We start from the raw sequence: 15,035 nt of genomic DNA, 5'->3' as shown, positions 1-15,035 counted from the left end.
ATGCTGCAGTTCCTGCAGCCACTCCATCCGGCTCCAATGCTCACGGGCAATGGCCGTCACGGCTGCTCCTGAAGCTGCTCCTGTTCCAGCTCCTGCAGCCAGCCCAGGATTGAATCTCGGTGTTCCCCTCTGATGAGTGAGAAACTCTGTGCCGCCCCACAAGGAGTAATGCTGTGGGGCTTATTAGTTGCCCACTGTGGCTTTGCCACTTTGGAGTATTTCCACTCTGCAGCCCCACAAGGGGTACTGCTCCTGCAGCCGGTCCAACCGGCTCCAATGCTCTCGGGCACTGGCCGCTCCCGGCTGCTCTTTATCCTGCATGCTGCAGCCGCTACAACCGACCTCGGTGCTCACGGGCACCGGCCGTCACGGCTGCTGGTCATGCTGCAGCCGCTCCAACCGACCCCGGTGCTCACGGGCACTGGTCGCTCGCGGCTGCTTGCCATCTCCTCCAGCCGCTCAAACCGACCCCCATGCACACGGGCACTGGTCGCTCGCGGCTGCTCCTCTCCCGACCGGCCGGGGCCGGCGCGGGAGCGAAGTCGGGAGCGAAATTGGGCACAGCTGTTCCCATTACGGGAAATCAGCGTGCCGTTTGCTGCTGCTGCTGCTGCCGGCTGCCCGCAATTTTGCAGGTTCTCCCCCGCCAGCTTTCTCGCTCCTTCCAGCGCCTCGGACCCATGTATAGGTCCGTGGGGCTGTAGTCCGAGTCGTCGGAAAAGACTGCTCCAGACATGCTCCACCGCTGTCGGCGTGCTCCTGGAGCTGAATTCGGCACCGGCTCCCGTTTTAAGGGAGATAGCAGTGCCCCGGCCGTTGCTGGCTGCCTGCAGTTCTGCAGACTCTCCCCAGCCAGTTCTCATCAGCCTTCTGTAGAAAGAAAAAAGGTAAGTAAAAGAAACGACGTTCCCTCACCTTACTGTTGCAGGTTCAACCCCTGCCGTTTGGGAGGAACGTCCTTCCTCCAGCAATGACGAGTTCGAATACGTGTAGCGTAATGACACTCATGCGTCGTAAGCGGGTTCTTCACGTAGTCACTCACGTGACTCCGAAGTAAAATTGGAGGGGCAAGAGGTGGAGCTGTTGCATTGCTTATCAGGGAAGATATTACAGCAGTGCTTTGGCAGGATAGATTAGAGGGCTCGTCTAGGGAGGCTATTTGGGTGGAACTGGGAAATGGGAAAGGGGTAGCAACACTTATGTATTATAGACCGCCAAATGGGGAGCGAGAATTGGAAGAACAAATATGTAAGGAGATTGCAGATATTAGTAGTAAGCACAAGGTAGTGATTGTGGGAGATTTCAATTTTCCACACATAGACTGGGAAACACATTCTGTAAATGGGCTGGATGGGTTGGAGTTTGTAAAATGTGTGCAGGATAGTTTTTTGCAGCAATACATAGAAGTACCTACTAGAGAAGGGGCGGTGCTGGACCTCCTGTTAGGAAATGAGACGGGTCAGGTGGCAGAGGTATGCGTTGGGGAAAAGTTCGGGACCAGTGACCACAATACCATTAATTTCAATATAATTATGGAGAGGGTTTAATTACTGGACCTAGGGTTGAGATTTTTGATTGGAGAAAGGCTAACTTTGAGGAGATGCGAAAGGATTTAAAAGGAGTAAATTGGGACAGTTTGTTTTATGGGAAAGATGTGGAAGAGAAATGGAGGACATTTAAAGGTGAAATGTTAAGAGTACAGATTCTTTATGTTGAAAGGAAATAGTAAAAATTGGAAAGAGCCATGGTTTTCAAGGGAAATTGGACACTTGGTTCGGAAAAAGAGAGAGATCTACAATAGTTATAGACAGCATAATTAAAATAAAAGATCTTTTAAATTAACTACAATATACATTTATTTACAATGTAATTAGATGAGTTTGCAGAACTATAGGGGGCGAGGGGTGTGGTGTCCTTCCAATGTTGATACCAAAGATCTCTGCTATAGGATCTTTGGTTGATACATTCACCCGAGGCTTGTTTATGTAATAGTGACCTTTAAGGCAGCAGTTTCAACTACAATAACCCTCCTTCACAGAGAGAACACTGTAGAAATACGTGTCTTGACGTGTCCTGTAAGCCTAATCACAGTGAAGAACTTGCATTTGGGCACAGTCACAATTCTAAGTATACCTTAGACCTCAACAGCACAGATCCGTCTGTGATTCTGTCTCTGTTCCAGGTCCAGGTAAAATGAAACATATAAGATTGTTAAAGGCTTGGACACGCTAGAGGCAGGAAACATGTTCCCGATGTTGGGGGAAGTCCAGAACCAGGGGCCACAGTTTAAGAATAAGGAGTAAGCCATTTAGAACGGAGATGCCGGAGGAGGCTAGGTCCCCCAACGCAATATTCCACCACTCACCCATAGCCCCCAACTGCTCAGGCGCATCTCATTTCCCCTCATCCCAAGCATTCTCTCCCCCTCCTCTTCACCCTCCCTCTTCTTTCCCCTCTCCTCCTCCCCTACCCCAATCCCTCCCTCACCTCTCTCTCCCTCTCCCACTCCTTTCTCCTACCCTCAGTCACTCCCTCCCTCCATAACTCCTCTCCCCTCCCTTCTACCCTCCTCTCCCTCTATCCCCTCTCCTCCCCCACTCTCCCGCCCCTGAATCTCCTCTCCCTTCTAGCGTGCCCCGAGGAGCATCAGCCCACGGCATCCTCAGAGCCAGGCCTCGGATCGGCCCGGAAGCACCAGCAGCTAGGCCACCCACAGCATCCTTCAGCTCCAGTAAAGACGCGATGGCGCAGGAAGGGGCGGACCGTCCTGTGGAGAGACAGGAGAAGAGACTAATCCGCGCGGCGCTGACTGAAAGGAGAGGAGTTCGATCTGTGCACGGGTGGTTTTTAAAATGTTTAAACCTGGCCAACTTTTAAAATATATCTCCAATCGGAAGGAAACTTGTTGCACTTGCAGCACAGGAGAACGTTGAGTAAGCCAGCGAAAAATCGTAGCGCTATCCTGTACTGTTTTTGCGCAAATAGAAAAACCGCGCAAACTGGAAGAGCACAAGTCAGAGCTTTAGTTATGTATAGATGACAATGTTATTTCACTTATTTATGAACAATTAATGAAAAACAGATATCGGTATACCAGAACCAAACACAGTCAGTCTATGAGAAAAAATATGTACAAATCCAGAATCAGCAAATTTACCCCAGGTTGGGAACCCTTGGTCTGAGATAGAAGCAGAGGTGGTGGACTTATGGTGGTGGACTTATGGAACAAGCTGCCAGAGGAGGTAGTTGAAGCAAGGACTATCCCAACATTTCAGAAGCAGTTGGACAGGTACATGGATAGGACAGGTTTGGAGGGATGTGGACCAAATGCTGGCAGGTGGGACTAGTGTAGCTGGGACATGTTGGCCGGTGTGGGCAAGTTGGGTCGAAGGGCCTGTTTCCACGCTGTATCACCCTATGACTCTATGACTCTATGTCATGCTAAACCAATGTACACGCATGGAGGGCATGGTGCAAAAGCCAAATATACCTCCAGCCCAGTGCTATTAGTTTTTGTGTGGAGTCCGCCATCATTAACAATGGCATTCTCCATGGAGAGCAACAGTGTACCGCTGCACCATCGAGAGCATCCTTACCAACTGCATCACAGTATGGTATGGCAACTGCTCTGTCTCCGACGGGAAAGCACTGCAGAGGGTGGTGAAAATTGCCCAACGCATCACCGGTTCCTCGCTCCCCTCCATTGAGTCTGTCCAAAGCAAGCGTTGTCTGCGGAGGGTGCTCAGCATCGCCAAAGACTGCTCTCACCCCAACAATGGACTGTTTACCCTCCTACCATCCGGGAGGCGCTACAGGTCTCTCCGTTGCCGAACCAGCAGGTCCAGGAACAGCTTCTTCCCTGCGGCTGTCACACTACTCAACAACGTACCTCGGTGACTGCCAATCACACCCCCCCCTGGACACTCCTCCCACAGGAAAAACACTATGACTGTATGCATGTAAATAGGTTTATTTATTGAAATCATATTCTATGTCGCTCTTCCAGGGAGATGCTAAAAGCATTTCGTTGTCTCTGTACTGTACACTGACAATGACAATTAAAGTTGAATCTGAATCTGAATCTGAGCTGCTGTCAGTGGGGACTTTACCCGTTCTCCCTGTGACCCTGCGTGGGTTTCCTCCGGGTGCTCCGGTTTCCTCCCACATCCCAAAGACATGCGGGTTTGTTGGTTAATTGGCTTCAGTATATTGCCCCCCAGTGCGTCAGAAGTGGAGGATAAATGAGTCAATAACCCGTGCCTGCCTTCTCCCCATATCTCTTGACTCCACTAGCCCCTAGAGCTCTATCTAACTCTCTCATAAATCCCTCTCACCCCCTCCCTCTCCCCCTCTCTCTCCCTCTCTCCTCCCTCCTTCTCCCTCTCTCTCTCCATCTCTCTCTCTCCCTTGCCCTCTACTTTTCTACCCCTCCCTCCCTCCTCTCTCCCTCTCTCTCTCCATCTCTCTCTCTCTCTCCCTCTTTCTCCCTCACCCTCCCTCCACTTCTGAGCCTCTTTCCCTCCACTCTCTCTCTCCCTCTCTCTCTCTAGCCTCTCTCTGTCCTCCCTCTCGCTCCCCCCCCCCTCTCCCCCCCTCTCCCCCACCTCTCTCTCTCTCTCTCTCTCACACACACACACACACACACACACACACACATAAACTATCATTTGCTTCAACTTGTTTCAAGGCCTATATTTCAAATGTTGTTTTATCCAGTGCACACCCTTAAAACTACAGCTTCTGGGATTCCTGACTTTTACTTTTAAGCAAATATCAACTAACAAGTTGAAACTTGTGTTCATCAGTCAGTGATGTGTGATGAGTAATATAATACGAGTTGAGGCGAAAGTCGATTTTCAAAATGTTTTATTATGCAAATGACAAAACCGACGGTATAACACAACACGGCCGATACAACGGTGGTCGAGAACGACTGAAAGGGCGTCGTCTAGAAAGGGCACGAACACAAACCCCTCCCCATAGTCGCGTGGCCGAAACACCTGACCGCAGGGTTTGATTACCTGCAGGCACCAGCAGGTGTCGCTACAGGGCCCCACCCAGAACCCGAGGTACGGAACCGAACGGGGACCCGGATGAGACGACCGGTACGCGTGGTTCGCGAAAGCTGGGCGGGCGTAACATGGGGGGCCGGCAAAACAAGGCCAGGAGGACGCGAGGACCGCGAAAGTGGAATGGGCGTAACACGGGGGGCCGGTGAAACAAAACATGGAGCTGGCAAAAACGCAGCAGGCACCGCGGTGGATGGAAGGGGCGTACTCAGTACGGGCGAAACAGCCGGCGGACGACCTCTAGGTCGCGGTGCAGCAACGACCACCGGGCTGTCCACATCCACGTGGGCGGACGCAAGATGGCCGACGCAGACAAAATCCTCCCGGCCACCCACGTCCGACGTGAACGTGGCGACTCAGGCTCGCAGCACCCGGAAAGGCCCTTCATAGACCGGCTGCAACGGCAAGCGGTGAGCGTCCCTGTGGATGAAAACATAGGCACACTGTTGTAACACCGCGGGCACATGCACCGCAGACGAACCGTGCCTGGAAGTGGGGACAGGGGCCAACGTGCGCACCCGTTCATGAAGGCCGGCCAACAACGCTGGGGCTCATGCGACTTGCCCGCGGGCAGGAAATCCCCGGGTACCCACAGGGCCGAGCCATACACGAGCTCTTTAGGCATAGTGCGGATGCCAAGGAGGTTCCAGGGCAGCTGGTCCACACAATCCAGACCCGTAAGCCGAGCCTTCAGTGCTGACTTAAGGTGTCAATGGAACCTTCGACCAGCCCATTAGCTTGCGGTCGTGTGGTGTAACCGGGCACCATAGAGCTGTGCCAGGGCCGACCACAAGGAAGAGGTGAACTGGGCACCTCGGTCCGTGGAGATGTCGGTGGGCACCCTGAACCTGGCGATCCAGCCAGTGTATTTCAGAGATTATGTGACCCATTTCTTGAGATACGGCAGCCCGACACAAGTTGTGAGCGATAATAGATCGGTCGTATTTCGCCAATTTGCAAGAGAATGGGATTTTGAGCACCTGTGCAGCAGTCCCGGTAACAGCAAAGTGAACGGGAAGGCAGAATCAGCCATGCAGACAGCAAAGCGAAGTGCAGCAAATCACGGTCCGATCTCTACCTAGCGATGTTAGATGATCGTCATACGCCTTCGCAAGGGTTGAGCACAAGTCCCGCTCAGTGCCTCATGAATCGTCGCACTCGTACACTTCTGCCGACGACAGCGAGACTACTTGAACCCAGAGTAGTGTACGAGCATGAACGCATGAAGCAGCGCGTTCAGCGGCAAGTTGACAATTACCATAGGTCAGCTTTCCACACTTCACAAAGGGGACACAGTGCGAATGTAGCCCCTCGTAAAAGGAAAGAAGAGTTGGGAGAAAGCCATCATTTACATAGAAACATAGAAATTAGGTGCAGGAGTAGGCCATTCGGCCCTTTGAGCCTGCACCGCCATTCAATATGATCATGGCTGATCATCCAACTCAGTATCCCGTACCTGCCTTCTCTCCATACCCTCTGATCCCCTTAGCCACAAGGGACACATCTAACTCCCTCTTAAATATAGCCAATGAACTGGCCTCGACTACCCTCTGTGGCAGAGAGTTCCAGAGGTTCACCACTCTCTGTGTGAAAAAAGTTCTTCTCATCTCGGTTTTAAAGGATTTCCCCCTTATCCTTAAGCTGTGACCCCTTGTCCTGGACTTCCCCAACATCGGGAGCAATCTTCCTGCATCTAGCCTGTCCAACCCCTTAAGAATTTTGTACGTTTCTATAAGATCACCTCTCAATCTCCTAAATTGTAGAGAGTATAAACCAAGTCTATCCAGTCTTTCTTCATAAGACAGTCCTGACATCCCAGGAATCAGTCTGGTGAACCTACTCTGCACTCCCTCTATGGCAATAATGTCCTTCCTCAGATTTGGAGACCAAAACTGTACGCAATACTCCAGGTGTGGTCTCACCAAGACCCTGTACAACTGCAGTAGAACCTCCCTGCTCCTATACTCAAATCCTTTTGCTATGAAAGCTAACATACCATTTGCTTTCTTCACTGCTGCTGTTTGTATTTCTGTATGCTGTAAGTTGTATGCTGTAAAATTTCTCGCCAGCTTGACGAGCGTCCGTATGTGGCTCAGAGCCCATCTGGCATATGCCGTCGTAATCGCATATATCTCCGCAAGACCTGCGAAAATCCACCACACGAGCTAGTCGCACGTCAACACGCGAAGCACAGCCAAACCATCAATGACCAGTGCGAATCTACAACACCGACCACTACTAATGTGACACAGGTGTTGCAACAGCAGCCAGCGCCTACTGAAGAGCAAACTGAAATTGACATTGACCTGAACGAAACAATGAAAACTCGCTCAGGTCGAGCGGTGAGAAAGTGAGGAGAAATGACAGTAGATAGAAGCGAGAGCTGAAGGGACAACAACAGCCAAAGTGCTTGGCGAACATTGGCCGTGCAGATATCGAGATTGGAAATATTGGGAATTATCGCGTTTGCTCACTGCATTTCATCAATAGTAAGGCATTATTTATGTTTTTTCTTGATTCCTTTGGCATCTAAAAAGTTTCAGAAGTGATAAATCTGGCTGTAAAATTTTTAAATCGCCCATGGTTCTCAAGTGGGTTTTTACATACAAAAAAAAACGCCTCTGAAGCAAAATTTATCATTAAAAAAATCACAAACCATACGTGGGTTTTGAATTACATTTCACTCAGATGCAAGCCAAGGAATGGCATAATTGTTAGCTGTTAATTGGACATAATCAACCTCAGCAAATTGACAATATCCTATTGAAAGGGAGTGGGTGTTTAAGTTGTCAGGACATTTTATTATTTGCCAAAATGTACATTTCAATAGCATAATGATAGAAGACTTACTTTTCCACACACCACTCCTAAGTCTGGAGATTTTTTTAATGATAAATTTAGCTTCAGAAGCGTTTTCCTTTTGCATGGGAAACCCCACTTCAGAACCATGGGCGATTTTTAAATTTTACAGCCAGATTTATCACTTCTGAGACTTTTTAGATACCAAAGGAATCAAGAAAAAACACAAATAATGCCTCACTGTTGATGCAACACAGTGAGCAAACGCGATAATTCCCAATATTTTCAATGTCTATATCTGCACGGCCAATGTTCGCCGAGCACTTTAGCTGTAGTTGTCCCTTCAGTTCTCGCTTCTCTTTACCTTCATTTCGCTTCACTTGTGGGTTTCTGAAGTTGGGTACATGTCTCTCACGCTTACCCCGACTTCCACATTTTTTTACAGTGCAAAAATGCACCATTTTGGGAGGTTTTTAACATGTAGGAAAGTACGTGTTTTGTGTATTAACAACATATGCCGGAAGCTGGAATGTCTTCCAGATGGATTGAGCTGTTCCTTGCGTGCAACCCGTTCTTTAGTAACTTGTCAGTTTCTTTGTTGAACTAAATTAAGGCGCATGTTGCAATCAAAAGCTCTTGAACAATTGGTTGGGAAGAAAGCCAAACTGTAAGAAAGACGACCCCGCCCCCTGCGTCGGGTGCTGCTACGTACTCCATGCGTCAGGACATTGAGCTGCTCCGGGAATCAAGTCCTTTGACCAGATCAAAGGTCTTATAGGATCTTTGGACTACCTGTGCAGTTTTATCAAAGATCCTATAGCGATAGGATCCGCTGTAGGATCTTTGGTTTTATTGCATCTTGGTGTTTGTTTTCTGAGGATCTGGTTAAAATGAAACATGTTTTTATTCGATTGCTTTAAAATCAGATGCTGTCTGAACCGCTGAATTAATCCAGCATTTTGTGTCCAGTAGTTCCTTTCTACACATGTGGAACGATAGGTGTGTGGGTTGAGGAAATGCCTCGTTAAATTGTGCTGAGGTTTTACAGTTGCAACAATTTGCCTGTGACTGTCTGGGGGCGCCGAGGGTGTGTTTATTTACTGTTGGATCCCTGTGGATCCGTCACTCTCCACAGTGAAACGACAGAAACCTCCCCCGTAATTCCTCTGGCCGGGAGACGGGATGGTGTTTTTTTGTGTGTTTTTTGTTCTCCCAGGCAACAGTTTTTGAGCAGCACGCCCTTTTTTAGTGAGGTGGGACTTAAACTCCGCCAGGACTGATCCTGACTGAGAGTGAGCCGGGACACCGGCCGGGCAAGGAGTGGAGTCGACATTGTCTCTCTTCGAGGTAAGAGAGGGCAGAGCGGCGGCGTTGAGGGGCCAGGGAGAGGAGGAGAGGTGGAGACATCCCGGCCAATGTAACGTTGCACGAGTGTCCCGGAGCAGTTGCGGCTGGAGGTGCGATCACACCCGGGATAAGCGCTCCTCCTCACCCCGGGGAGCACAGACTTGCACGGTTTGTAGACCGAGTGGGAGCTGGCCAGACACAAAACGCTGGAGTAACTCAGCGGGTCAGGCAGCATCTCTGGATAGAAGGGAATAGGTGACGTTTCGGGTCGAGGCACAGTGTTCATTCCACAGGCACCCTCTCCCAGTGTCCATTCTCTCCCAGTGTTCATTCCAGCACCCTCTCCATCCCTCGCCCTCGCCTGCCCAGGCGGTCTAGGAACCAGAGACTGCTCGCTGGAGGGCTTTGCACACGAGAGTCCTCTCCCCCTCACTCCCCTTACAAGGGAGGCCTGGAGTGGAGAATGGGGAACACAGCCATCGACATGCGTGGGGCTTTTAAGACGCAGAGTGCTGGAGTAGCTGAGCGGGTCAGGCAGCATCTCAGGAGAACGTGTGTCGTGTGTGTGCGAGAGTTCTCAGTTGTTGATGTGCACCCTACCCACATAACGACTCTTGTTCCTTCTGCCCCGGGGACACACCCGCACGTGGGGCATCCTCCCAGCCTGCTGCATTGCAGGAATAGTCTCTCTGGAACTGCAGGTGCTGGTTTACAAGACAAGGCACAAGGTGCTGGAGTAACTCAGGCAGCATCTCGGGAGAACATCGATGGGTGAGGTTTTGGGTCGGGACCCTTCTCTGTTGCTGGGACCCTGGGCGGCCGACAAGGGCAAGGCATTGAATGGGCAGGGGTTTCCAATCTCTGAGACTGCAGTGAATCAAGAACCAGAGGATAGAGGTTTAAGGTGGGAGGGAAAAGATAAGAACCTGAGGGTCAACCTTATCATCCGGAGGGTGGTGGGTTAATGGAATGAACGAGCTGCCAGAAGATGTACTTGACACAGGTATTGCAAAAGCATTTAAAAGATATTTGGACAGATACAGGGATAGGAAAAGTTTAGAGGGATATCCGCCAAACTTGGGCAGGTGGGATTAGCGTAGATGGAGCATATTGGTCAGCATGGGCAAGTTGGGCTGAAGGGCCTGTTTCCATGCCCTGGCAGTCTGCCACAAGATTCTGTCACAATCTTTTCCCAGAGTGAAAATGTTAAGGGTCCCAACACGAAACGTCATCTGTCCATTCTCTCCATAGATTCTGTCTGACCTTGTTCATCCACTACTTTGTTTTACTCAAGAGTCCAGCATCTGCAGCTTCTTGTGTCTGTTAACAGTCTTGTTAATGTTAAGTAATGGAATAATATTAATAGTTCTGAAAATGTTGACTTGAATGTATGTATTTATATATTTTAGCTTTTATTGTGAATAAACTAAATTTTGAAATAAAAGCAGTCCGTGGCCATTGGATAGGGGAGAGTATTGGCTGGGGAGGGTAGTTGGAGCCGCAGTGATGAGTGAGAGGGGTTTGGGTCAGTCTGTGCAAACTACTGCCTATTCGTAGGTGAATTATTATATTACTGTATAACTGTCATCTTTATTCACAGACTGTCTTCTTTGTACTCCCTTTAAGGTGCGTTTTGAGGAACAGATTCCAAAATGAAATTTCGGCTTAGTCTAGTTGTTCTGTGGATGCAGTTTGGAGTTGGGGGTGAGTCGTAAAGAGCGGTGATTTCAGGCACGTGAGAAAATTGTAGTCGGAGGCTGCCCTTAAGCCCGCCCCACCATTCACATCGACGTACATCCTGTGATTTAACCCCTGCAACCTCTGGAGTAGAGGATTTCGGAGACTCCCTCTCCTCTGCAAAAATAAATTTCCGACACACTTAGATTTAAATGGCTGCCCCGTACCATGAAACCGTATCATCCCAATCGGGTTTATCCCACGACTAAAAACGTCTAATTTTCAATCCTGTCAATAGGATCTTTTATGTTTTAATGGGATAATAATAATAATAATAATGGATGGGATTTATATAGCGCCTTTCTAATACTCAAGGCGCTTTACATCGCATTATTCATTCACTCCTCAGTCACACTCGGTGGTGGTGAGCTACTTCTGTAGCCACAGCTGCCCTGGGGCAGACTGACGGAAGCGTGGCTGCCAATCTGCGCCTACGGCCCCTCCGACCACCACCAATCACTCACACACATTCACACACATTCACACACAGGCAAAGGTGGGTGAAGTGTCTTGCCCAAGGACACAACGACAGTATGCACTCCAAGCGGGATTCGAACCACCCCTCATTCTTGTAATCCTCAACCCCAAGAATTACTTTGCGACTGACTACAATGCCAGGTACCCTTCATGGCATAGTATCATGGATCCATACAGGCCATAAAACAGGACCTTCAGCCCAACCTGCCCATGCTAACTAAGATGCCACATCTACATTAATCCTGCCTGCTCACATTATCCCATATCCCTATTTTTCCTATCCATGTAGCTGTCCAAATGCCCTTTGAATATTGTTATGGTACCTGCCTCAACGGGCAGCTCTTTTCATATATTCATCACTCTTTGTGTGGAAAAAATGCGCCTTGGGTTCCTATTAAATCTTTCCCCTCTCACCTTATACCTATGTCCACTGATTCTTGATTCCCCTATTTTGGGGAAAGGACTCTGCACATTTACCCTATCTATTCCGCTCATGATCTTGTACACATCATTCTCCTGTGCTCCAAGGAATAAAATCCTAGCCTGCCCAACTTCTCCCTATAGTCCATTGAACATATCTCCTCCTACCTTGACTCTAACCTGCCTCCCTTTGTCCAATACCTTCCTCCTTGCATCCTGGGCACCTAGCCTGCCCCCTACCATTTTGACAGCTTCTAGTTCCCCGATCCCCACCGCCTTATCCTCCCTGTCCAGTCTTTACACACTTCCATACCCCATCTGGATGCCCCCTCAAACCCTTCCTGCAACGTGCAGCTCCGTCTATTGTGCTACTCCAGCAGATTGATGTTGCTCCAGATTTAAGCATCTGCAGTCTCCTGTGTCTCCTTAGCTCTGAAGCAATTTGGCCCTTTCTGGAATTAATGAAGTGCATGTGTGCGTGAAGCATTTCCAGTTTTTGTTACAGATTTCTAACATTTTATTCTTCCTCTCTAATTTCCAGTTGAATCTGCAGTCGAGAACGCCATTACAGCAATCTACGGCCAGTTTGTTGTGCTGGGGTGCAGTTTCACCGTGAGTAACAAGTCGTCTTTGGAGAAGTTGTATATCACTTGGCAACGGAAAAAAGCTGAAAACGTTGTCCATAGTTACTACTATGGAGAAGATCAATTACAATATCAGGATCCACGATACGCAGGCAGAACAAGCTTATTTCTAGAAGAGTTGAAGAATGGGAATGCTTCCCTGAAAATCCAAAAATTAACATTTCAAGACTCTGGATCATATGAATGTCACATCGATTACAAACCTAAACCTGATCCAAGTTTTGTATCGGTCAACGTTGTAGGTATGTTTCTCCATTTACATTTTTCAAACTTCCCTGAAAATGCTGCCTCATGCCTCGTCCCCATTGTCAGAGATATATATTTGCTAATTGTTAAAATTAAAAAGTTAACACACCATTTACTCAGCATGTTTTCATTGAGCGAAGTTAGCCAATTATCTAACGCACAATTGAAGAACCAAACATTTTCTTTTTCCATGCATAATGGAGGGCATTTACTGAATTGAAACATTCTGTCTTATGATGTCTCAAAAGTGCCATGGAGACTGATTTTCCTGGTCTCCATTCCTGAGCTAATTATGTTTATTTAGTTTAGAGATACTGCGCAGAAACAGGCCTTCGGTCCACCGAGTCAATGCCCCTATTTACAAACAAGCTACCAAAATGTTACTAACGTCAAAGGCTGACGTGTAAACATTAATTCCTACAAAGAGCAGAATTAGTTCTTTCTCTCTCGCTCACTGTCTCTCGCTCGCTCTCTCTGTCTCTCTCTCTCTCTCTTTCTCTCTCCTTTTTTTATCAGCCGAATGTGCTTTTGATGCCTTTCTTACTATAATGTGAAGGTGCGGTCACCATATTGAGTGAATTTGCTGTTTTCCAATGTATGGAGAAAATCGACTCCGTGGCAGCGGTTGAAACGGAGACCGTTCATGAGATGGGGATGGCCTGTGTTGAACTATGTACTGTTCTGTCATTGAAACATGCGTGAACGACCTTCAGCGATAGCATTGCATCATTTATTTGTGAAGAAGCTAAAGTCAATGTTTACTTTTACAGCTCACTACGAGGAGCCAATTTTGGAGATCACACAGAAATTGTCCAGCTGCATTTTAAGTTTCAAATCCCATGGCTATCCTAAGGCTAATGCTTCTTGGTACAAAGGAGACAATTTGAATCATTCCCTTTCATCCAACTATTCGTCCTACACATCTGAAGATGGATTTTATTGGGTTCAAAGCAAAATGGAAATCAATGTCACAGAAAAACCTTCATCCTATACATTTGTGCTAAGAAACCCTGCTCTCAATCAAACTATTTCTAGGACACTACATCTTAATTCGGGTAAGCCTCTGGTTTCTTCCTGTTATGAATGGTCTTTATTTATTTTTTGATAAAAGGTCATTATCACTCTGAGGAGAGGTATTATTTAAGATAAACACAAAATGCTGGAGTATCTCAGCGGGTCAGGCAGCATCTCTGGAGAAAGGGAATACGTGACATTTCGGGACGAGACCCTTCTTTAGACTGTGAGTCCGACTCGGACTGGCTCTCAGTCTGCAGAAGGGTCACACCAGAAATGCCACCTATCCTTTTCTCCAGAGATGCTGCCTGACCTGCTGAGTTATTTTTGTGTTTATCTTCGGTTTAAACCAGCATCTGCAGTTCCTTCCTGCACAGAGGTATTATTTACTCAGGGTCAATAATATGAAGATTTAGAAGGGTGGTCATTAGTAGAACTGAGGGGCCGCACATTTGGCGAGGAGATGTGGAGGAGGAGGGGGTATTGTAATGCATCCACAGAACTTTAAACTAGTATGGTTGGGGGGAGGGACTCAAATTGGGAAAGCTAGCAGTCAGTGTGTGAAGCAGGGGGCAGAGAATGGTAGCACTCTGACCCAAATTGTAGGGGAGAGAGAAGAAAAAGAAAATAATCAGAGAATAAGAGAGGGTGGGTTTCTTAAATGTGTATATTTTAATGCTAGGAGCATTGTAAGAAAAGTGGATGAACTTAGAGCCTGGATTGACACCTGGAAGTATGATGTTGTGGCGATCAGTGAAACATGGTTGCAGGAGGGCTGTGATTGGAAACTAAATATTCCAGGATTTCGTTGCTTCAGGTGTGATAGAATTGGAGGGGCAAGAGGTGGAGGTGTTGCATTGCTTATCAGGGAAGATATTACAGCAGTGCTTTGGCAGGATAGATTAGAGGGCTCGTCTAGGGAGGCTATTTGGGTGGAACTGAGAAATGGGAAAGGGGTAGCAACACTTATAGGGGTGTATTATAGACCGCCAAATGGGGAGCGAGAATTGGAAGAGCAAATATGTAAGGAGATTGCAGATATTAGTAGTAAGCACAAGGTAGTGATTGTGGGAGATTTCAATTTTCCACACATAGACTGGGATACACATTCTGTAAATGGGCTGGATGGGTTGGAGTTTGTAAAATGTGTGCAGGATAGTTTTTTGCAACAATACATAGAAGTACCCACTAGAGAAGGGGCGGTACTGGACCTCCTGTTAGGAAATGAGATGGGTCAGGTGGCAGAGGTATGCGTTGGGGAACAGTTCGGGTCCAGTGATCA

General features: G+C 48.1%; 1 protein-coding gene across 6 annotated transcripts in view; it reads left to right on the top strand.

Annotated features, from left to right (window-relative positions):
• The first annotated feature begins 9,019 nt into the window (after positions 1 to 9,019).
• LOC116988439 (CD276 antigen-like) overlaps positions 9,020 to 15,035 on the top strand; it is a 113,079-nt gene continuing 107,063 nt past the window's right edge. For 3 of the 6 annotated variants that reach the window (XM_033045137.1, XM_033045138.1, XM_033045133.1), the window contains exons 1-4: positions 9,021 to 9,215; positions 10,842 to 10,919; positions 12,391 to 12,735; positions 13,510 to 13,794. In XM_033045137.1, the coding sequence (XP_032901028.1) occupies positions 10,868 to 10,919; positions 12,391 to 12,735; positions 13,510 to 13,794 (682 nt within the window). In that variant the 5' untranslated portion in view covers positions 9,021 to 9,215; positions 10,842 to 10,867. Of the gene's footprint in view, positions 9,216 to 9,254; positions 9,343 to 10,841; positions 10,920 to 12,390; positions 12,736 to 13,509; positions 13,795 to 15,035 lie in introns of those variants that run through there. The other 3 variants (XM_033045136.1, XM_033045134.1, XM_033045135.1) reach the window with 3 other exon arrangements.

This window comes from Amblyraja radiata, chromosome 27 (genome assembly GCF_010909765.2).
Source record: "Amblyraja radiata isolate CabotCenter1 chromosome 27, sAmbRad1.1.pri, whole genome shotgun sequence".
Lineage (NCBI taxonomy): Eukaryota > Metazoa > Chordata > Chondrichthyes > Rajiformes > Rajidae > Amblyraja > Amblyraja radiata.
The sequence above is the reverse complement of the archived record's forward strand: the minus strand, read 5'-3'. Positions and strand labels throughout refer to the sequence as shown.